The following is a 23,253-nucleotide window of genomic DNA, read 5'->3' as shown; positions in this document are numbered from 1 at the left end:
GTCAGACGATCTCACGAATTTTTATCTGTGAGATGAGTCAACTCTACCGATATTCACAATAAAAAGTAATACTCTTAGCATAAAAAATAATAATTTTTCATGGATTATCCAAATAAAAAATTCTTCTCATAAAATACGACCGTGAGATCGTTTCAATCAAATTTTTACTTTCTTTTAATTAACAAAGATATGCAATGTACCTTTTTACTACGATCTGATCTTATTTTAATTTTACGATTTTTTTTCAGAAAAAAAAGTGATGATTTTTTTTATTTAAAGAAACCATTTATATTTATCATTTAATTTTAATTTTAATTTTAACAAATACTAGGTACTTAAATGGCTTTACATAAATAATAATAATTAATATAATAAGATCCGCGCGACTATTTATTTCCGGAACAGACGTTTAGTCAACAATCACGTATATCAACCTCAACAATCGCGTACATCAACCTCCTCTCAGATTCACCGTGAAGTGACGTCATGGCATCCTCCGCAGTCGAATCAGCTGCCGGTAGCCTTTCCAGACTCAACATCGATGACTGGGTATCCGCTGCACCTAATCTACACAAGAATATTTCTCTCCTCTCCCCTCAGCAGGTTCTCATCTTTCTTAACTGCTGAAGTTTTAATCGTATACGTGCATGAGTATGTATGATCGAATTGTATTAGAATTGTGATTGGTAGCGTTTTGAATGTGTGTGGATAGGTGGAGTTAGCGAAGATGCTGCTGGGATTGAATCAGAGCCATTTGTTTGAACACTGGCCAGAGCCTGGGATCAGTGATGATGAGAAGCTTGCCTTTTTTGATCAGGTGATTTTCCGCTATTTTTTTTACATTAATTGCGCGAGGTCACTCATGTGAGCATCTGTGCAATTGCATCTATGTTTCAGTTGCATCTTGGTTTATAATTCTAATGAAACCTCAATGCTGATAAAGATTTGGAGAATTAATTACGTTTCTTCATGAGAATGCACTATTCTCTATCTTGTTTATTAGAAGGAAAAAAAACTGGAATTTAGATCAAGTGCGAGATCTTTGGTATCACCTCAGATCCATTGGATAAAGTTTCAATTTTAATTTTTGTGTTGTTCTTTTATTTTGAATATTTTTGATGGATTTTGTATATGTTTCTCCTCCTCCATTTCATTCACGAAATCGAATACGAGTATGAGAATAAAATTTCAGATATTTTCAATAATAATTTTATCGATGACTTCATAATTCAATAGTGTGTTGAATGGTCTAGGATAACGGAATCTTGATTACCATGGGAAAATTCTTTTGTGCGGATAAATCCGGTCACTAAGTTGATGACTTAGTGCATAGCAACCTAGCTTGATAAATGCGGCTTTTGTTTCATTTTCTCTGCGAGAATTGAAATCCTTATTCTTTTGTTTTCCTGGCAATTTATTTATTTTAGACGAAAAATTATTTCCACTTTGAGTAATGCGAATACACTTTTTGGCATGTGTTATTTTCTTTTTTCTTGTACTTTTTCAAGATTGCTCGGCTTGATGCAAGTTATCCTGGAGGCCTACCATCATACATCAAAACTGCCAGGGAACTTTTGGCAGATTCAAAAGCTGGGAAGAACCCATTCGATGGATTTACGCCTTCTGTAAGTTAGTGGTCTCTATGAGCTTCTTCTAATTTTCTAATAAGTTTATCGAAATACCTTGGATGACCATTTGTTTGTTTCTGAGATTAGAATTTTTAATTGTATCTCTCCCTGTTTTTTATCGACTTTAAATATCTTTCTTGAAATGAGTTTCTAGATTTTTAGAGAATTTTTTCCTGCTATTAATTTACTCCACATTCTTTTGGTGGCGTAACCTAAAATATCAATTATTCTGCAAAGTATTTGGTTCCATGGTTTATGCTGATTTCCCTTAAACGCATTCATATAAGATTTGCTCACTTCTTTAACTTGACCTACAGAATCATTTCAAGTGGAGTTCTGTATCATTTTTAACAGGTTCCATCTGGAGAAGTTTTGACTTTCGGTAATGATAGTTTCATTCAATATGAAGATGCTGGTGTCCATGAGGCAAGGAAGACTGCCTTTGTTCTTGTTGCTGGGGGCCTTGGAGAAAGACTAGGCTACAATGGTATAAAGGTAAGACAGTCTCTTGCATGAGTAGGGGGCATTTTTCACTGTAAAAATAAACTGTGATTGTTTTAGTTTTGATCTGATGACATGTTGATATTTGTGATATTCAATTGGTCAAGAATAAAATAAAAAATAACTAAATAAGTAACTGGTCACGAGGACCTGTCAGAATGTAGACTGTGTGGTGTGATAATTTATACAGCAACCTATCTAACGTCTTATAGCAGTAAAAGAATCAACTGTAGTTCAGTAAAAGAATCAACTGTAGTTCTTTGACCTCTATCCTTCCGCTTTGCAGGTGGCTCTGCCTCTAGAATCAACTACAGGAACATGTTTCTTACAGCACTACATCGAATCTATTCTAGCCTTGCAAGAGACTAGCTGTAGGCTTTCCCAAGGTTCGTTTATTGAGATTTTTATTCCGGTAACTTAAGTTGCCCATGAACTTCTATTAAGGCATGGAATGTTACTTGGAAGCATCTTTGGTGCTTGATTTGCATCTTGTATTGATGCCCTGCAATAATTTTTCCCTCACGCAGCAGTGTCACTCTCTGTACTTCTCATATTCTGAACTTCTTCAATAGTTTATTGGTTCTCTTTTCTGTATTTCATATCTACAGAAGCTCGTGAAATATAATACGATCATATCACAGAAAATTGGGTGAATCAGAGATTTCAGTCCTATAATGTCACTAGGAGGATCAGAACAATGTTTTATTTTGCCTTGAGTTCGATCATAACAGTTGTTCTTTAGAAAAAAGCAATTGATTTGGTCATATTTCTTTCTTTATCCTCTCTCCACAAATGTAGGTGGAGGACCGACAGAGATTCCTTTGGTCATAATGACATCAGATGACACTCATATGCGTACCTTAAAGCTATTAGAATCAAATGCTTATTTTGGGATGAATTCCAGTCAAATAAGACTGATAAAACAGGTATTCAACAGATCATGTTCTGGAATTACTTTAACGGTACTAATTTGACTACAATATGGCCTTTGCATTTTTACAGGAAAAAGTTGCTTGTTTAGATGATAATGATGCCAAGCTGGCCATGGATCCACAAAATAAGTTTAGAATTCAGGTAGCTTTTGTTGTCAATAGGAGATATGAACTCTGTCATATGAAGTGGTTGGTGTGAACCACATAGTCTCATCGGTGCAGAAACTCAGTCTGATTGTATGTTCTTGGTTCCCACTTTTCTGCAGACAAAGCCTCATGGTCATGGTGATGTTCATTCACTTCTTTATTCCAGTGGCATCCTTAAAGAATGGTAAGTTTCATGTTTGGATTTCTTGGCTTTCATGCTGTTAATTTGTTTAAGATAACTGGTTTTTGTGGTACTCCGCAAGTTATCATGCTATTTGAAGCTTGTTATTTTCTGCGAGTGTATCATGGTGTTATGATTTATATTCTGCTCTACATTCAGGCTTCATGTTGGTCGAAAATGGGTTGTGTTCTTCCAAGATACTAATGGTCTTCTGTTTAAGGTTTTGTTAAAACTCAATCATCCGGGATTCTAAAATTTAACATATGTTCCACAGAATTGCCATTTTTCATCCTTTTTTATGCTTTATAATAGGGAATTGCAGCTTCATTGGGTGTCAGCGCCACCAAAGGCTACCAAGTAAATTCTCTTGCAGTTCCGAGGAAAGCTAAGGAAGCTATTGGTGGAATTACCAAGCTTACTCATCAAGATGGTGTGTCTTATTGACAATAAGCCTATCCTCCATATAAATTCATGCACATTTGCAGAAAATTCTCCTTTTCTGACTTAGCCTTGAAGTTGCTAAAATTGTTTCTCACTTTCTTGTCACTGGAATATTCTTCTAGATTGATGCCACACTTTTTTGCAAGTCAGTAGCAGTTTCGATTTGTATTAGCTCTTCTTAACTTTTTGAAGAAGCTGTTTGTGCTATTGTATTTAATTTGTCACTTAGAAGATGTCTTGGTCAGGAAGGACAATGGTGATCAATGTGGAATACAATCAACTTGACCCTTTGCTGAGAGCTACAGGATATCCAGATGGTGACGTCAATTCTGAAACAGGCTTTTCTCCTTTTCCTGGAAACATAAACCAAGTACAGACTTTACAAAAAGTTGTTATGCATTTGTTTTGAATTTTCCCATTTGGTGATGTCCCATAGTTATTTTATTTTATTTTTGGTTCCTTCCACGCGCTAGTCTCGGGCAAGAGAGTATAAAAAACAATATTATATGTTTGCATCAGCATGTCCATATAAGTTCAGTGCATCTTTCGAACTGGAGTGGGTAATGCTTTTAGTTTGCATATCTTTATGCTGAATCACTTTTAGTTTCGTAGCTTTTTCCTCTCCGTGGCCCCATTTTATTGGGAAAAATTATAGTCTAGAGACTACTGCAGCAAATATTGATCCTGTAAATTTTTTTTTTTTAGATCATGGATTACAGGTTTTAGTTGATAGTATGCAATGAATTTACAATCTAACTGTTGACTGAACTGTTTGCATATATGAAGTTACATATTTTATAGGTGACTATTCCGTTTTTTTTTTTTTTGTAGTTGATTATTGAAATTCCACCTTATTTGGATGAACTTTCAAAAACAGGAGGTGCGATAAAGGAGTTTGTTAACCCCAAGTAAATTCTCTTTCATTGTCTCTGCATTTCTGTATGAAATTCATGTGCTGCTATCTGGAATTGAGGCAAATCTATCTGGAATCTCATGTGATCACTCTTTCTAGATCATAAGTCATAAGTAATGTCACATCGTTACAAAATGTTTCTCGGGAATTTTAACTCACCGCATTCCTTAATGATGGTACCTTTTTTTTCGCAAATCGATGGAAATAATATTACCTTCAATCTGAATCAAGTAGAAGAGTTTATATCCAATAAAATATGGGTTAACCTGATTTTTCATTCTGCTGGAGCGGGTAAAGCAGAATTCAATTCTTCATTTTTACGTTGTTTGTCTATTCTTGGAATACAAGCTGAATGATGGATGGCATTTATTCCCAAAATTAATAGAAGAGAAAACTCTAACAGCAAATGATTGCTAGTGATTCTTTTTTCAAGTACTTTGTTAGTTTTCATTTTCCTTAGGTCACCCCTGGTTGCCTAGGAATTCAGATCGATTTAGTTTTTACTTTGACTTATTACTTCGATTGCTTGCTAAAATTTCTCTCTGTATGCAGATACAAAGATGCCACCAAAACCGCATTCAAGTCATCTACTAGACTTGAATGCATGATGCAAGATTATCCTAAAACTCTTCCTCCTGCTGCTAGAGTTGGATTTACTGTAAGCAGAAACTGTGGTTTAATTTTTTAGAATATTTTGAATATATTTTTATAGTTATGAAAAAAATGTTTGGGTAACCACTCAGGTGATGGATACTTGGTTGGCTTATGCACCTGTGAAGAACAATCCTGAAGATGCAGCTAAGGTAAGGGTTGATGAGTTGGTACCTTGAGGCAAGTGAGCCCCTGAGATATTTTCTTATTTGGAGAAACCCACTCATGCAGTGCATGTGGATAAACATAATCGATCAGCTTTTATCAATGATCTATCGCAACATATACTGTTTGCGTCCTACCATTTTTCACGTGCCTGGGGTTTTGTAATGTCTCGTTTTGCATTTCATGAATATAATGTTTCGTAATACATTCTGGATCTCACATGTACCTGCATTCCTATATTGAAGGTTCCTAAAGGCAATCCATATCATAGCGCTACTTCTGGGGAAATGGCCATTTATAAAGTGAACAGCTTAATTTTGAGAAAGGTATTGTTTAAAACTCTATCAAGTTGAAGCTTGCAAGTTCAATCGAAGCATTTATGTGCGACTCTAATGGATTAATAACATGACTGAACTTGTATCAAGGAGAAATTGGGAACCAGTGTTGTTCTATCTTGAAAAGTAATGGGGAATCCATTTCGTATTTATAAAGAGAAATTAAACATCTGTTTGAAGTTGAAAATGAACGTAGAGGAGATGAATGAGGACGTGGTATACTCAAGTGGATTCATAAACCCCTACACCACAAATTCCTTACTGTTTTACCCAACCTAAAATCATTTCCTTTTTGTGTTATCACAGGCTGGTGTTAAGGTAGATGATCCAGTTCATCGCGTATTCAATGGACAGGAAGTGGAAGTATGGCCTCGTATCGTGTGGCAACCCAAATGGGGGCTCACGTTTTCCGACATTAGAAGTAAAGTCAGGGGGAACTGCTCCATTACAGCAAAATCTACCATTGTCATTAATGGCAAAAGCGTCTATCTTGAAGATCTTGCCTTAGATGGGGCTCTTGTTATAAACGGGACCAATGATGGTGCAGAGGTACTCTAATTATTTGCAATGACAGTTTGTGATCTGGTTAACCCTTGAACACGTGACTTCATAAAATCTTCTTTCTGAAATTTTGATCCTAGTGACCTGTTTGATTGAATCAAAACACATTTATTAGTTGTGTTTCAAAAAATAAACAAGCCATTAATCACATTAAAGGGCTTCTCTCTTCATTTGTATGTAATTTTTTTTTTTTTTGCATTTCATTGACAGGTTAAAGTTGGGGGTTCTGTACAAAACAAGGGATGGATCTTTGAAGATGTTGATTACAAGGATACTTCAGCACCAGAAGAAGTGAGAATCCGGGGTTTCCGAATAAAGAAAGTTGAGCAACTGCAGAAGCCATAAAATGAGCCTGAAAGTTTTTTGCTAAAGCCATAAGGTTGAATTTCGCAATAAAGATTGGTTCTTTTCATTTTATATTTACATTACAATAATCAAAAACTGCGAGGCAGCCCATGAATCAATAATGAGCAATCGATTGTTTTGTAGAATAATATAAATTCAACTTACTTAGGTAGTGTGAAATCTCTGATCAATGGAGTACTTGTGTACACAATGGGATTGATCGATATAAGTATTTACTAATTTCATTATCAATAATAAACGAAATTGAGTGGATATTGTTGATTGAGCATCGGAAACTCGTTCGGTGTTCTCTTTCGTTATTGATTACATATTTTTTAAGGATAAGTAGCAACTGACTTGTCATTTTTAGCCATTTGGTGAATTTATTCGAGTTTGTAGGTCTTGCTCGTTTAATTTCTTAATAAATTATCGTTTCTTGTATTTATAATATAGGTGATAAGATATTTAAAAATATAATTACAAAGAAAATCACTCGAACCAAATCGCACTACAATTAATTCACAATGCTGAAAACATATATTAAATCAGAATCCTATATATAAAATTTTTTTTAAAAAAAATATGGTGTCCTTTCTTCTTGGTTTGTGAGGTGGAGAAATGAACACCAAATTTTGGTGTCATGGTTTGATTTCCCTACTTCATTATGCCAAGACTCAAGAGCGGGTCTGAATCTAACAAAAAATAGACAGGAATGGTGTGAAATTTTTAAATATATTTATTTTAAAATATGTAATCATATCTCATTAGTCATAGATATCTTGTATTTAATTTTTTATACAAATTTGACTGTTGGTTTTGCACCATTCATGTCAGCCTCGGTTTTTATACCATCTCTGAAACATGTTACATTTTCCGAAATATTCCTTCCACATGATATCTTTATTTCCAGGAAAAAAACAAAACACGGCAAAATGGAAACTCGGAACTCAAGAATAACGTGAGAAAATTACTGCAACATAATTATATTTTAAAAAATAAATTAAATAAAATTGTTGACACATAAAATAATATTTGATTTTAAAATTTATGCATATATATGGTATATCGCGTGTCAAGGCCTTTAGTTTTTATTATTAATAATGGTGGTCTTGATTTTAGCTTGCCTGTTATGCTTGTTTGTTAGATATTGATGAGTTGTGAAATATATGCAAAAGATTTAAAAAAATTATATTACACTGATATAATTTTTATAATTCAACCGTGATTAATTAATTTTAATATAAAAAATGGCAAATATAAAATCGAATAAATCATTATCCAAGTGCAAGTTGAGGATTTGAATAAAGTTTCATGTAGATTTTGCTGTTTTAAGAAATTATTTTATATTATATAAATCGACTTGTAGTAATAATGGGATAATTAAATGTACACGAGATTAACATGCCGACCACTTCATACCGTTGAAGATATGGGAAGTGGAAATTAGATGGAAATTCAATGTAAAATAATTAAGACTCCATCGTTCCATTTTCTTTAATAATTACTCATTAACTACTTTATTGCCATATATTTTCCACTTTAAATTATTTCCTATCTAATAATCTATTATGTCAAAGCTAACACCTAATTAGCTGGATTGGCATGAACCTCGTTAAACAAATTAGAAATCCCTATCCCTACCCCCCAAAAAAAATTTATTATGTCAGAGAAAAATGAAATTAAAAGAATATAAGAAAGCTCTCAACTAAAATAGAACACCAAAAATTTAGTATATTGATACCCTTTTTTAAAAAAAGGACCGCGAGAAATTATTAATTTGAATTTAATAAATATTAGCGGCCGAAACACACACGCAAAACAATGATTTTGAACTATTGATCAAGAATTTGATTTTTCCTACTAATATTTTCTCTGACGATCCTGTGAGTCTGTCACACAGGGATTGCGTCGTGTTGTTTAGCTGATTAGCGTGTTTGCAGACCAATGCATTAGTCCGGAAGTTTATCCAGAACATAACGAAGAGTAACAACGGTGATTTTTATCGTAATAAAAAAACATTGAATTTGAAAAAGGAATAGACATGAAAATAAAATGGAAATGAAGAATGAATAATGAAGAAAATATGAAAAGATTAAAAAAAAATCTAACATTATAAAGTCCCTTGCCAAAGGTTATAATAAAGACTAAAAACACGAGCCATGGAATCTTTTTAAAAAAAAAAAAAAAAAACAAGAAGAAGAAGAAGAAACTTAGAACCCTCGCTTGTATTCATTTTCCAAACCATATGCTCTATTATTCGTCTTATTTAAAAAGAGTAATGGCCCTCCATTATTCTTCATTTGACCGTTAAACACACGCTTTCAACACAAAAATACCCTTCAAATACTCATCGCATACGAAATTAAACTCAACAAACACGACACTAAAATCAAATTTTCATATTGTATATATTTCCCCTCTTCTTCTTTTATTTCCTAACTAATAATAGTAAAATTAAAGTGAAATGTCTGCTATTACCATAGAAGACCTCCACAGGATTTTCGAGAATTTGGACAAGAACAACCATGGCCGGGTAAGCATACATGATTTGCACCATCTTCTTGAAAACAGCGGCATCCACGCGACGTTGGAAGAGCTCGAAAAGTTTGTCGGTGACACGAGTCTCGGTTACATGGATTTCTTGTTCTTTTACGAGGCAATAGTGAAGACCAGGATCGCAGAAAGTAAAGATAGTTCTTCCGAGGATCATATCGATCACGACATGGATCATAGTACTGACGTTCTTTTGAAGGCTTTTAAAGTCTTTGATTTGAATGGCGATGGATTCATTTCAAGCGAGGAGTTGCAAAGCGTGCTTTCGAGATTAGGTTTGTGGGACAAGAAACGTGGACAAGATTGCAAGGAGATGATTCGTGTTTATGATCAAAATCTGGATGGGGCACTTGATTTTGAAGAGTTCAAGGTTATGATGTCTCCTACATCGCATTCTCAAATTTAAATTCATTCTTTTATTGATTAATTAACTTTCCACACATATACCTGAAATCCATTCTCAAATCTGTATAATTTATCGCTCCACTTTGGGATTTGATTTGGCCACATTTGACCACTCATTTCTCGAGGAATGTTTATATATATTCTATTTACTGCTCTAGTTTTATGAGATGTGTTTATCTTGTTACATAAAATTTTATCACCATTTTTTATAGATGTCATTGTACGATTTTACGGATTTATATATGTGGTACATATTGGTTGAGTTTGATAAAAGATTTGTCTCACAAAATAAAATCATTAGTCGAAACAACTATAATATTTCTATGAACAAATCAATTCACTGTAGGTGCACCGACAAAAGAATTATTCAAACCGGCTAGATGAAAATGTCTCCTCCTTATTTTGTAATGTAATATCTAAGTGCACAGTCAACCTTTAATTTATTAAAAAAATAATAGAAACTATATATTTTTCTCATATATCATATATGTGTGTGTTTCAAATTAAATAAAAAATGATTAGTCAACATATTATGTCTAACCACGCATATAAAATTATGCTGACAATATAATTAATGAGAATCAAAAGTTAAATTGTTTACACCGAATCCTTCTGGAGAATAATTTTTGGTGCAAACCGGCGTATAATTTGTAATATATACAAATGAGGATGTAAAGCACGTAGAAGAATCATATCAAAATTTAACTATCAATTCAAGTACTTTGTGGGGAAAAAATAATTATCTCTATATGCAGAGAAATCGAGTGGTTTTTGAGCTGTATACGATTTAAATGATTTAAGTTGCACATATTACCATCAACTATAAATTTTGATAAAACGACAAGCTTTCGGTCCTACAATTGGTATCAAAATCAATATCACATATTCGATTGGTATTGATTGCAAAGAATATAATTATTGGGATGAAGATTCTTGAGTGCAATAATTGTCTCTGCTGGGTACACCAATCAACCTTATGTTTTAATTGATGTACGATTTAAAATATTTGAATTGCACTATTATCATCTTCTACTATTTTTAATAAAACAGCCAACGCATGTTTCCTACATCCTTAATTTCTCCATTTGCTTAATTATTTCTTATGGAAGTTTCTCTTTCCTATTTGCTAATTGGTCGACAGAATTCGCATTTACTGTTAAAAATCGTTGGAGGTGCTTATTTATATATATTTTATTTTATTAACGCGATCAAAATGAAGTCGACCTAGACGACAAGACCAGGAAGAAAAATTATTTTGGATATCAATTTTTTTAAAAATAGTATACATCATTATCGACAGAAAAATAATATTACTGAGAAATATCACGTATGACAAAAAACACGGTCTCACAGGTCGTATTTTGTGAGACGGATCTTTATTTGGAATAATCCATGAAAAATATTACTTTTTATGCTAAAAGTATTACTTTTTATTAAGAATATGGGCAGGATTGACCCATCTCACAGATTGAGATCCGTGAGACGGTCTCACATGAGACCTACTCCTCACGTATTTGTATTGTGAGACAAGTTAATTATGTTTATATTTACTAAAAAAGAAAAATTTTCATTTGTGACCAAAATAAAATATTTGTCTCATAAAATTGATATCTGATATCGTTTCATACGAGTTTTTTTAAATAATATTGTTTTTTCTAATATTTTTCTTAAATAAAAATATCCAATCAAATCGATGCTCTTAAAATATAAGAAAGAACTTCTCTTTTTTAATTGGCAAAAACTTGCGTGAGACGGTCTCACGGGTCGTATTTGTGAGACGGTTCTCTTATTTAGGGTAATCAATGAAAAAGTATTACTTTTTATGCTAAGATTACTACTTTTTATTGTGAATATCTGTAGGGTTGACTCGTCTCATAGATTAAGATCCGTGAGACGGTCTCACATGAGACACGTTCTTTTTAATTACATAGGCTGAGAATTTTCCGTCACCAGGGATCGAATTCAAACATATTCTCTATGTTGATAGGATTATATCTCAATCTGGATAAAAAATCAAATAAAAGAAAGTTCCTTTTCTTCAAAATAAAGAAAAAAAACTTGTGTGAGACGGTCTCACGGGTCGTAGTTGTGAGACGAATCTCTTATTTGGGTCACCCATGAAAAAGTATTACTTTTTTATGCTAAGAGTATTACTTTTTATTGTAAATATGGGTAGGATTGACCCGTCTCACATATTATGATCCGTGAGACGGTCTCACATGAGACCCACTCCAAAATAAAATGTACTCTTGTTTTTACTCATCCAATGCGTTTGGTCTATTTTTAACTAATAAGAAGCATTTCAAGAATCACAGAGTTGATTTTATTTATCTAATTTGAATATATCATAAATAGAAAATTATTCAAAATTCGTATATAGCAATAGATGAGATACACGTCTTCGTGTATATATTATAATATACAAGTTACGATTATATTTTGACTTTTCATGATTAATATAATTTTAAATTACTACAATTCATATGCATTTTGAAATTATTGATTAATTTTACAACACCACCGTCTCTTACTTTTAAAAAGGGACGCCCATTTTTCTGGATCGGAGAGTGGTTTGGATTGGTGACCTTTGAGACCAGTTTGCACGGTGGAACCGAAATCGAATTAGGATCCGAAACCAGATTCGAGTTCGGTTTTAAAAAATAGATTTATCGACGGAAAGTAGTTGCACATTATAGCCGAGCAATGGCGACTCCCAACGGCTATAAGTCAATAAATTGCAGGTTGATCCCATTTGTTCGTTGCCCATTATAGACGTTGGGTGACTATTTTCAGGGTTGGTCCAATTTTTCTTTTTATAAATAGTTCATTTCTTACAAATTTCACACCTCCCCAACTTTAATTCTCTTGAAAATTTGTTTAATAAACTCGGAGATATCAAAAGAAAAAAGAGGGGATTTTTTCATTCTGTTCAAAAAAAGAGGGGCATGCGAACAATTTTCAAATTACTATTTTACGTCTTTGAGCCCGCATAGAACCTTTGATTATACTTCGTCGAAAATCTGATTGTTGTGAATATCGCATTTCTACTATATCATTTATTTATTTGTTTTTTTTTTTTAATTTTACGGTGTTGAAGTAAGCATTTTCAATCTTTTTTGTGCAAAAAACTCCACACTGCAGAGAAATGTAAGAACAAATGTGAGTTTCTTTAATTCTTTGTCCTTCACAAAAATGTGTTCATTTATGTCTTCATTTGAATTCTCCAATCTTGCCCTTATGCCATTTTTCCCTCCTTTATTGATGTAAATTTGTTTTTTTTTTTTGCTGCCATATTTCCTCCTCAGCATCGGCCTCACATGTCCTCCAGCTTCCACTTTGTTCGTTTTCGAACCACACCGTACCAGGAGAGATCTGCTCTGATAACAAATGTAACGTCCCAAATTCGATGATTGTCACCATTATACCTAAACGAGTCTTTCTAGCGTGCTTATATCCTCACTTACAAGCACTATAGAAAACTTTTCAGGAGCCACCCATTCCAAAATTTTCTCAAGTCAAGCACGCTTAACTTTGAAATTTTTGTGTAATGAGCTTCCGAAAGAAGATGTATCTTCTTGATTGCACAGTCTCATAACTGATCAGTTTTGGAATCTCTCTCCTTCTGATGTAAGATCGGAGATCGGTTTATTTATGTTCTTTTCGCCTAAAAGTTTGTCAGGAGCTGTTCATTGTCCGTGCAACTTCATTGCACCGGCGCACTCCCGCCCTCTTTGGCCTTGGGCTTCACATGCATACCAACTGTAACTCCCTATATTCGACGATTGTCCCGAGTCTTTCCAACATGTTTATGTCCTCACTTATACACACCGTAGTAAACTTTCTAGTGGGTCACCTATCCTAGAATTGACTCACGTTAAATATGCTTAACTATGAAGTTCTTATGTGACGACCACTGTATCGATGATTCGTGATATTGTCGATGTCCTGGATCTCAACTTAAGTGATGACCAACACACACAGATGCTATGGAATACACATGCAGAATAAGGATTTCAAAACATTTACGTGGTTCGCCGACTTTATTGTCCCTTGATCTTCGCAATCTTTCTCAATCCCTTGTATCTCTTCTTCCCTTTTTTGTGGAGTGAATTCTCTGATGCAGATTGTAATTGAATGAATTCATCCTTCCTGACTCTTCCACATATATCTACATATACGTGTTACCGAAGCAGCCATTAACTTCCCTTCCAATCAGTTAACTGTTAAATTCCATCCCTTCTGCACATCACATGTTCGACAGAAGCCTATTATGATTTCTGGAAAAGGGCCAAGCTTTTAGACAGCATTCTAACATATTGCACTGAATGAACGCTTGCCATTCTTTTGTTTACAGCCACCAAAGTATTTTTTAATATCATTGCAATCATCTCACATGCATATTAATATGCCTTCACATTATAGAAAATGCCTTTGATAAATTTTTGTGTCTGTTTATTCTTCTTGTTTTGGAATGCCAATGAATGTCTATTAATCACACAAGAGAATTAAATTAGCTGATCATGGTTTGTGATTTTCGGTATCTAACTTGTGCTCTTGGCAGAAATGCTTGTGGTGCAGCACAGGATTTCAAAAGAACAATGAGTATGTGTTACGGGTTTCAGGATGAACAGAATGATTTTAGAAAACAATTGGAGGCTGAGAGTGTAGATCCTGGTTACCGACAGTTTCTGCTTTTCAACTTGAGAGGGTTAAAAAGATACAAACCACATAAAAAGGAGGTTGATGGCGAACAAATTTGTGGGGAGAATGATGATTCTGATGAAGTCAGTGACCCTCAGTACGAACTCTTCTTTGAGAGCCTCAAGAAATATGAGAAGTCATATGTGCTCGAGTGCAGGATTAATGATGTATCTGTATGTGTCAAATACGAAGGAGAAAGTAAATTTGGTGGAAAACGTGTACCTGAGTGTGCAAGGAAGATGAGGAAAGATATTGGACGAGTTGATGGTGCTGCTGATCAGAGACCCAAGGTTCCAAATGAACAGGCACCTGTGAATCAGCATGCATCTGACAACAGAAGAAATGAAATTTTGAAGGAGAAGCCTGATCTTAGGAATAAGGAGGTTGGATTTTCTAAACGAAACTGTAAAGTATTAAAAAATATGACTTTTGTCCAGGAAGATAATATTGTAACAGATAATCAGAGTGAACCTCATGGCCAAGCTCGGTTGAGAAAAGCTGACGAGGGAGAGGAGGATGTGGCCAAGGCATATTATGTGCCCCACAGTGAATCTGTGATACGAATTAGCTGTGATGGGAATCAGTATCAGAGTCCAAATCCGAGAAATAATCCAGAGTCAAAGAATCAGAGTGAACTTGTTGGTCAAGATCAACCAATCAAGAGAGAAAAAGTTCTCAAAGGCAAAAATGTGGTTCTAAGCAAGCACAACCTGGATACAGAGAAGCATTTATATATAAAGCCTGATCCAAAACATAATTCGGCGACAAAGTATAAGGTTGATCGTGCCAATCAAGTCGTACCAAGTGGGGAAGACAAGGAGGTCCAGAGCAAGACAAATTTGCCGAAAGTGATGCAGGAAAAGAATGTGGTGACGAATGACTGTGTGGCCAACAGAAGAAAGGCTGTGAACTACAGAGACAATGAGCCTTTGTATTCGAAGCCTAGTCCAGAGAAGAATCTGGAAGAACATCAGCATGAGGATGTTGATCAAACTCAACCAGGTATGAAATACAAGGTGCAGAACCAGAGAAAATTAAGGAAACTGGTCCATGGGAGTTACGAGATTAAAGTAGATGATGCAGCCAGCACTGGTGCCGCTGATCAGAGTCCCAGGCTTCCAAATGAACAGGCACTTGTGAATCAGCATGCATCTGACAATAGAAGAAATGAAATTTTGAAGAAGCCCGATCTTAGGAATAAGGGAATCATCAAAGAATCAGAGGTTGGAATTTCTAAAGCTCTATCAAAAAGGATGAACAATTTGGGAAGCTGTAAAGTATCAAAAAATACGACTTTTGTCCAGAAAGATAATATTGTAACAGATAATCAGAGTCCTAATCCGATAAATAATTCAGAGTCAAAGAAACATAGTGAACCTTTTAGTCAAGCTCAATCAATCAAGAGAAAAAAAGTTCTCAAAGGCAAAAATGTGGTTCTAAGCGACCACAACCTGGATACAGAGAAGCATTTATATATAAAGCCTGATCCAAAACATAATTCGGCGACAAAATATCAGGTTGATCTTGCCAATCAAGTAGTACCAGGTGAGGAAGACAAGGAGGTTCAGAGCAAGAGAAATTTGCCGAAAGTGATGGAGGAAAAGAATGTGGCTACGAATGACTGTGTGGCCAACCTAAAGGCTGCGAACTACAGAGACAATGAGCCTTTGTATCCAAAGCCTAGTCCAGAGAAGAATCTGGAAGAGCATCAGCATGAGGATGTTGATCAAACTCAACCAGGTAAGAAATACAAGGTGCAGAGAAAATTAAGGAAAGTGGTTAGTGGGAGTTACGAGATTAAAGTAGATGACGCAGATAGCAGAAATGACGTGGCTCAAACAGAAAACAAGCCGCTGTTTCACAAGCCTTGTCAAAGGAAAAATCAGGTGACAAAAAATTGTGCTGATCAAGCTCATCCAAAACAAAGCCATAGCATGTTCATGAAAGAAATAGTCATCACCGATGATAGTGATTCTGATGTTGAAATCCTAGACAGTGCATTATTTTACAGGGCTGGGAACCGAGGCTCAATCGTGACTTCAAAGAAATTCCACAAAAGTGTATGCTGTCTTTGCTTTTATGAAAAATCTTACAGAAAAATCATAATTTTGATTTCATGTTGATTTTATAATCAGGTGTTAGAAGATGACGACGTCAAGTTACCAGGGAGGACAAGTCCGCGATTTGATTTTAGGAGACAGATCATGAATGTTCTCCAGGAACCATATGACAAACAGGAGAGCAAGAGGCTTCTGGAAGCATTCAAGGCTGGATCTTATGTCAAATTCCATTCAGGTCAGTCCACGGACTTATATGCTAGAACAAAGCAAAAAGTCACACAATTATATCTAATTTAAAAATTCCAAGAAAAAAACAATACATTATGATCTTTTTATATTTTGGATTTTATAGTTTTACCTGTGCCTCAATTAATGTAGCACTAAGTTTATTACTACATATCTTGTTTAATTCTGCTCTGTGCTAATCCTAATAAATGCAATTTATATGGATCCTCTGACTAACAAGGCATTCATCTTTTATTGCATGAAGAGTTGGTGAAAACACTGGCGGCACAACGACAGAGAAAGGGAAAATGTTTGGCCATTTTACGTGGATTTTTCTTTTGGCTTGAGGTTAGTGAGTTTTCTGATCACATTCTTTGCCACAACTCATTTTGTTAAGATTTTTAAGCATCTTCGTTTGATTTCCACAATACTCGATCACTTATTTGTGAGCATAAATGAAAGCTATTATTGTTTTCGTAAAATCACTTCTTGTTTATTTCTGGTTGAGTTTTGTGATGATCGTGCATACTTCCAAAAATATGTATGATATGGCTCCATAGGTTAACTTTCGCTTCATAGATGTCTCAATATGCTGTACCACCCCTGATATGGGACTTCCTTCTCAAAATATCGAGGAACCAATTGTCCAGCTTCTGCAGAAAGACTGGTTTTTGTGAAGGAGGATACATTTTAGCAGTTTTATTTGATTTAAAGATTAATTCTTGTTTGTCTATACTATGATTCATATTTTTTTTTCTCTTGCTGTTGCATATTCTATTATTTATACATGTGATATCTTGCCTTTTCCCGTTTTAGTTTCCTATTTTTCTATCTGTGAACTCAAGAATCCGTTGATCAGAATTTGACGCAAGAAGGATCATTCAAACCATGGGAAGACGAAGAGTGCCTTCGAGTGGATCCAACTTTACTTTGATATATCTGGATCAGCCCAAAGGCAACATTCGGAAGTATTCCTTGCTGGTTTGCTGCTTGTTAATTCTGTTGTTGCTGTGAGGAATATTTTAGTTTTAGACAAATTTGATCATATTTCATGTTTTTTTCTCGTAGACTACAAATGATTTTTCTGAAGATTGTACTAGTTATTTACTTATTGCACTTTGTATGATTTCATTAATACTAGTTTTTAACTGAATTAGTTTTTTTTTTTAAATAATATTTTTTTAATAATCATTATTAAAGTTAAAGAACATGTCTTCACGTCTCACGGATCTATATACGAGTCGACCTGATTCATACCTAGAACAAAAGTTAATATTTTTTATATTAAAATAATATTTTTGTGTAAGATTTCCGCAACAAAATCATGCTAAAAAAATATATGTGAATTATTTCTATATTTCATATTTTCCAATTTTCAATATCATTAATTTATTTATTTTTTAAAAATAATAATATTTCTCGTTATTTATCATATATTTATTTAAATGTATTGATTTTGAAATAACATTAAACAAAAATATATTAATATATTAGGCATTGATAAAATAATTTGTTTTGATATCATTTTTTTCAAGCTTGATTTTGTTACGTAGAAAACTCAGTTCTCTCGTAACATTATTTTAAACCCGATTTCAATTTTTCATCGCATTAACAAAAATCTCGACAGTTGATTATTTTTGTCTGAATGAAGAATAGACTCTCACTTAAAAAAAATATAATTCAATATAAAATTATTGAAATTATAAAAACTCTAACGAGACAAATTTATATTTCAATTTTACGATATAAATATTTGATTTGACTTATAAAATAAATATTATTTTTTATTACAAATATAAATCAAATAGATCTGTCACTGTATATTTATGAAAATGTCTTAAAAACCTACTCATATAAAATTTAAAATTCTCAAAAAAATTTAATAATAAAAATGGTGGGGGTGGTGGGAGTCAATTTTTAGGAAATTAAGAATCAATCGAAGAGTATCACGGTTAACTTCCCGTGCAGAAACTGTCGCCGTTCGTTGTCAAAATTTTTCCAATTCCTTTTATTCTCAACTTTTTTATGTACCTTTAAACGTGTTGATGCAAATCCCTTTAGCTTTTTGATCATGTGTTCATGTAAAAATACTGCCTTTTTAATTCTGATCTCGTTTGCTCCTCAAATATCTACAAAATAAATCCATATTTTTCTGAAGAAAGTGTCTTTTTTCCCGGAGGTCATCTGGTTTTCCTCGGATTTTCTTGGTGCAATCAGTATCCGTGTTTTTGTTTTGTCCCAGAGTTTTAATCTTTTTTCTATGGCATCTGGCAGAGTCTGATTTGTGGTCATCTTGGTTTTTGGTGAGTGCTTCAGTTAGTTACTTTTGTGTTTATACTGTTACGAATCGTGTTGATTAAACTATGCTTACTGATATAATTTTATTAAATCGCGAAATTTAGATATTAAGATTAAGAAAAGAACACTGTTTTTTTGTGTTGGGGGGAGGGGGTTGGGAGAATGGTTCAGACCTGGCTGACCTGACCTCTATCTTGGTAGTGAATTCAGTGGTTTGTCAAGAAATATAGTTTGTTGTATTATTGTTGTTTCTGTATTTGTTGTCAGTTTTGGGGCTTTGAATTAAGGACGTGACTTATTCTGTTGTTCAGTACATTAGCTATACTTGTTTTTTTTTTTTTTTTGTGTGTGTTTCAATTAGTCACGTTTGTGTTTATAGTCTTACGAATCGTGTGGATTATACTTGAAACTTAGATATTATGAAAAAGAACACTAATTATTTTTTGGGTGGGGGTGGGGGGTGGGGGGGTGATTCAGACCTGCCTGATTTCTATCTTGGTAGCGAATTCAGTGGTTTGTTAAGCAATATAGTTTGTTGTATTATTGTTGTTTCTGTGTTTGTCGTCATTTTTGGGGGGGTTGAATTAAGGATGTCGCTTGTTCAGTACATTAGCTATGCTTTTCATGTTGATTTTCATAATCCTATTCTGCTTATTAAATACAAGAACTTGGTTTGTTTGTTTGTCTTTTTCAACGGCCATTTGGGAAAAATATGAGCAAACCAAGAACTTAGAAAGAGTCTGGTTTGCACTTTGCACCAGGCACCTATTCCTTTCAAAGTTGTTACTTGGTTGATGTGGTTATGCGGTAATGATGATGGTTGATTGGTGTTAATAAGATGTGTTTTGCTCTCACTGGAGGACCATAATTTCGGAAAGAGAGACTTGTGTGTGGCAAAAGTTATTTATTTCAGTAAAATTACACAAAATTTAAAGATTTTTTTGAAGAGGAGTTGTGACACCTTTCTCTGATTCCTATGTGGTCCACTTTTGGTTGAGCTGATTACTGAGAGCTGGCAATTGACATGTCGTCTAGAGCGAAGGAGAATTAACATAATGATAGCAGGCCGAGAAAAGTTGTTCTCTCTTTCTTTTCATTTTCCCTTCTGATTAAGTACTGTAATTTCTTCTCCTTTAATACAATAAATGAGTCGTGTGTGCGTGTGTGTGTGAATATGTTCAGCAATCCACTTCGCTGTACCGATCTACCTCATATGAACATATTTGACCTTTCTGCTTCCAAACTAATTTTGCCTTTTGTACTAAGTCAGCCAGCAAGCTTACTGCATAGCTAATCTGTAGCTTCCCGGTTGATATAACAAGGATAAATGGCCATAAACGCCAGAAATAGAACTATTGCTGCCTTTTCATGCAGGACCAAGATAAATATAAAGTTGATTCATGATTTGTTAACAGTTACACTCCGTGGTTGAAGATTCCATGAGAAAGAGCATGCTTAGTATTTAACTTGAGACAGAAGAATAAATTTTTTTAGCCTTTTATCTTGTGCACAGTTTTAGCCATTGACTTGCCATGATTAAGTGCAGGTTTTTCATCTCAAATTGAGGCGAGTATTTTTCATGAGCCACTGCTCGAATACTGAATAATAAAGTGCACATTCAAACAGTATAATTTATCACATCATGCAACTATATCATCATCCTTATTCGTTGAACAGCCAAAGAGTGAGGCTTGCATTAGAAGAGAAGAACATTGACTACACATCGTTCCACGTTAATCCCATCACTGGCAAGAATTATGATTCCCGTTTTTTCAGGATGAACCCAAGTGGCAAACTTCCAGTCTTCCAAAATGGTTCACACGTTTTGTACGATACTGTAGATATCATCCTGTATGCCTTCTCCCTTTTTCCTTTAGTTTCTTGATCAACGCTTTACGGGAACAGTTCATTTTATCCTTTCTTGTTTTTTTCCACTGTTATTACAGGTATATTGAAAAAATAGCAATGGTCTCTTCTGGGGGTGATGACACAGCTCTTAGCAGCAGAGAAGTTGTCGAATGGATTCATAAGTTACAAGAGTGGAATCACAAGTTCTTCACCCTCTCCCACCTTCCCCCAAAGCATCGCCTCTCTGTTTCAAGATTCCTGAGGCGCGTGGTAATTGCCAGGATGGCTGAGTGCCCAGAATTAGCCAGTGCATATCATTATAAGCTCAAAGAGGAATACGAAACGGAAGCTAAATTGAAAAAGTCAGACGCAGTGAGATTGTGTGAAGAACATCTTGAAAGAATTCTTGATGAAGCAGAGGTCAAACTTAGTGAAACGATGTACCTGGTTGGAGAAGAGTTTACATCAGCAGATGTTGTGTTTATTCCTATCCTCAGTCGATTGTTTCTGATGAATTTGGAAGAAAAATACATAAATAGCAGGCCAAATTTGTGTGAATATTGGGATGTGATGCAGAAGAGGCCTAGTTATAAAATGGTGATTGGAAAGTACTTTGATGGTTGGAGGAAGCTCAAGACACTGCTCAAAACTTGGTGTTTAGTGCAAATCAGAAGTTTACTCAAACGATATTAGTAAAGCTTCTGGGAGAAATTGGTGGAAGATTGAAGGAGTCCAATCCTGTAGTGAAAAAATGAAGTCCTATATCTGCTTGTATATGATATTCCTTCTCTCTTTTACATTTTGGAAAAGAAGAATACACGTATGATTCAATTTCTCCTGATCTATTATTTTATTTAGATTTTATTGCCTTCAATGTTATTCATGTTTCAGATTCCATTACTGAAATTCCAATTTATATATAAAATAATAATGATTTTATCCATATAGTAAAATGGAGTGTCAATATCACATTGATCTTTATTATAATTACTTTATTAATCTCCAATCAATATTATATACTTACAAATCAGCGTCGTATGCCAACGGAGTGGGCTTTGTGGTTCTATAATGATTTCTAATTTCTATGCTTGCCACTTTTCAATTTATATAAATTTATCAAGCTAATATTATTATTTCTATCCACTTAACTAGAGTTGAGTTAAGAGTTTAGATTTAATTATTTTGCTACGTTAATGATTAAATTAGCCAGGGAAATTTTTTAATTTTATTGGAATTTTTTAGCACAATTTAATAATTTCCATTTTTTTCACTCCATTAATATATCAACTCTTCAACAATACAATTAGCGCAGTACAGACAGAATTGAGCGTCGCCCCGGAATATGAATGAATGAAGGAAAGATGCATTAAATAGTTCGTTGTACCTTTAACACAACAAATAAGGTCGATGTGGACACTGAAAACAAACAAATGTACGCATGAAAACTATGTTGATGACACACACGATTTCACATATATTTATTCATGTAACGAATCGAATTTGTTCATATTTACAATAAAAAGTAATATTATTTTATGAGTGACCCAAATAAAATATATCTCTCACAAAATTAACCCGTGAAACCGTCTGTTTTTGTGATATATTATATACGTGCTTCGATTTATTTAATATTCTAATTTCTTCCTTTAGTTGCATTTTTTAATGTTCTTTAATTAATATGTATAAATTAACTAAATATTATAAAACTTTTAATTATTTTTTATATGAATTAATTAAAGATTAAAAAAAAAATAGGAAGTTTGTTTGTGTAGAAATACAAACAAATAAACTTACATATTTGAGACTATTAACTTTTCCTTCAAAATAATAAGTCTCTACAGAGAATATATTTATAGAAAGTGATATAAGTCGTAATATGATTTTTACGTTTTCAGAATAAATTTTAAATTTTCACTATACATATATTTTTGAAAACACAAAGATAATTTTATTTTTTCAAATAATAAAGAATAAAAAAGACTAAATGCTTTTGGTGAACAAACTGGCCATATATATGTCTTGTCTGTTTGAAGTTGTTGATGAGCTATATGCATACTGACACGATAAAACTTCAAACTAAATTATAAGAAATCTTAATGATTTTAAAAATATAGTTGTATTGATTTTTTTATTAACAAAAAACGAAGAAAGATTATATTAAATTATAGAAATAAATTATTGAATGGAAATTACGATAAAAATATTTGAAATAGCGATTTCTAAATTAATCTGGCGAGATCTCATTAATCAGATGACGATTTATACTCAATAATAAATGTTATGCTTCATTTGATGAGATTTTGTTTCCTTTTCTTTTTTAAAAGTAACTTTTTTTCAAAAAGAAAAATGTTCGGTTGGATGAA

General features: G+C 33.7%; 4 protein-coding genes across 10 annotated transcripts; all 4 read left to right on the top strand.

Annotated features, from left to right (window-relative positions):
• Positions 1 to 407: 407 nt before the first annotated feature.
• Positions 408 to 7,086, top strand: LOC142532939 (UDP-sugar pyrophosphorylase-like). Its single transcript, XM_075639492.1, has 17 exons — positions 408 to 603; positions 713 to 817; positions 1,509 to 1,625; positions 1,983 to 2,123; positions 2,416 to 2,515; positions 2,928 to 3,055; positions 3,132 to 3,203; positions 3,328 to 3,392; positions 3,549 to 3,609; positions 3,702 to 3,819; positions 4,076 to 4,200; positions 4,662 to 4,738; positions 5,296 to 5,401; positions 5,487 to 5,546; positions 5,805 to 5,885; positions 6,201 to 6,443; positions 6,666 to 7,086. Exons 1-17 carry the CDS (start codon positions 487 to 489, stop codon positions 6,798 to 6,800), a joined length of 1,851 nt encoding a protein of 616 aa, XP_075495607.1. The 5' UTR covers positions 408 to 486; the 3' UTR covers positions 6,801 to 7,086.
• Positions 7,087 to 9,164: 2,078 nt separating this feature from the next.
• On the top strand, positions 9,165 to 9,995 carry LOC142532959 (putative calcium-binding protein CML44). Its single transcript, XM_075639518.1, has one exon. The coding sequence runs from the start codon at positions 9,265 to 9,267 to the stop codon at positions 9,757 to 9,759; it is 495 nt and encodes a 164-aa protein (XP_075495633.1). The 5' UTR covers positions 9,165 to 9,264; the 3' UTR covers positions 9,760 to 9,995.
• Positions 9,996 to 12,373: 2,378 nt separating this feature from the next.
• On the top strand, positions 12,374 to 17,879 carry LOC142533796 (uncharacterized). Of its 4 annotated transcripts, none has more exons than XM_075640691.1 (5): positions 12,374 to 12,499; positions 14,320 to 16,519; positions 16,595 to 16,754; positions 17,010 to 17,092; positions 17,604 to 17,879. In XM_075640691.1, the coding sequence occupies exons 1-5, from the start codon at positions 12,462 to 12,464 to the stop codon at positions 17,676 to 17,678; spliced, it is 2,556 nt and encodes an 851-aa protein (XP_075496806.1). In that variant the 5' UTR covers positions 12,374 to 12,461; the 3' UTR covers positions 17,679 to 17,879. The 4 variants fall into 4 exon arrangements, with proteins under 4 accessions (XP_075496806.1, XP_075496808.1, XP_075496805.1 ...); XM_075640693.1 differs by lacking the exon at positions 12,374 to 12,499 and adding an exon at positions 13,673 to 13,787; XM_075640690.1 differs by lacking the exon at positions 12,374 to 12,499 and having other exon boundaries at positions 13,794 to 16,519.
• An 835-nt stretch (positions 17,880 to 18,714) lies between these two features.
• Positions 18,715 to 21,764, top strand: LOC142533479 (glutathione S-transferase TCHQD-like). 4 transcript variants are annotated; one of them, XM_075640275.1, is made up of 3 exons: positions 18,715 to 19,047; positions 20,819 to 20,893; positions 20,989 to 21,764. In XM_075640275.1, exons 2-3 carry the CDS (start codon positions 20,820 to 20,822, stop codon positions 21,581 to 21,583), a joined length of 669 nt encoding a protein of 222 aa, XP_075496390.1. In that variant the 5' UTR covers positions 18,715 to 19,047; position 20,819; the 3' UTR covers positions 21,584 to 21,764. The 4 variants fall into 4 exon arrangements, with proteins under 4 accessions (XP_075496390.1, XP_075496388.1, XP_075496387.1 ...); XM_075640273.1 differs by having other exon boundaries at positions 20,720 to 20,893; XM_075640272.1 differs by having other exon boundaries at positions 20,589 to 20,893.
• The last annotated feature ends 1,489 nt before the right edge of the window (positions 21,765 to 23,253 follow it).

This window comes from Primulina tabacum, chromosome 18 (genome assembly GCF_025594145.1).
Source record: "Primulina tabacum isolate GXHZ01 chromosome 18, ASM2559414v2, whole genome shotgun sequence".
Lineage (NCBI taxonomy): Eukaryota > Viridiplantae > Streptophyta > Magnoliopsida > Lamiales > Gesneriaceae > Primulina > Primulina tabacum.
Note: the sequence above shows the minus strand (reverse complement) of the source record. Positions and strands in the feature narration are given on the sequence as shown.

Coding starts and splice junctions, on each gene's coding strand:
- LOC142533796 (XM_075640690.1), top strand. CDS start 14,279: ATGGTTTGTGATTTTCGGTATCTAACTTGTGCTCTTGGCAGAAATGCT. Junction 16,755..17,009: donor TTATGTCAAATTCCATTCAG/GTCAGTCCACGG, acceptor TATTGCATGAAG/AGTTGGTGAAAACACTGGCG. Junction 17,093..17,603: donor GATTTTTCTTTTGGCTTGAG/GTTAGTGAGTTT, acceptor TCCGTTGATCAG/AATTTGACGCAAGAAGGATC.
- LOC142532959 (XM_075639518.1), top strand. CDS start 9,265: ATGTCTGCTATTACCATAGAAGACCTCCACAGGATTTTCGAGAATTTG.
- LOC142532939 (XM_075639492.1), top strand. CDS start 487: ATGGCATCCTCCGCAGTCGAATCAGCTGCCGGTAGCCTTTCCAGACTC. Junction 2,124..2,415: donor TAGGCTACAATGGTATAAAG/GTAAGACAGTCT, acceptor TCCGCTTTGCAG/GTGGCTCTGCCTCTAGAATC. Junction 3,393..3,548: donor AGTGGCATCCTTAAAGAATG/GTAAGTTTCATG, acceptor CTCTACATTCAG/GCTTCATGTTGGTCGAAAAT.
- LOC142533479 (XM_075640272.1), top strand. CDS start 20,685: ATGCAACTATATCATCATCCTTATTCGTTGAACAGCCAAAGAGTGAGG. Junction 20,894..20,988: donor GATACTGTAGATATCATCCT/GTATGCCTTCTC, acceptor CTGTTATTACAG/GTATATTGAAAAAATAGCAA.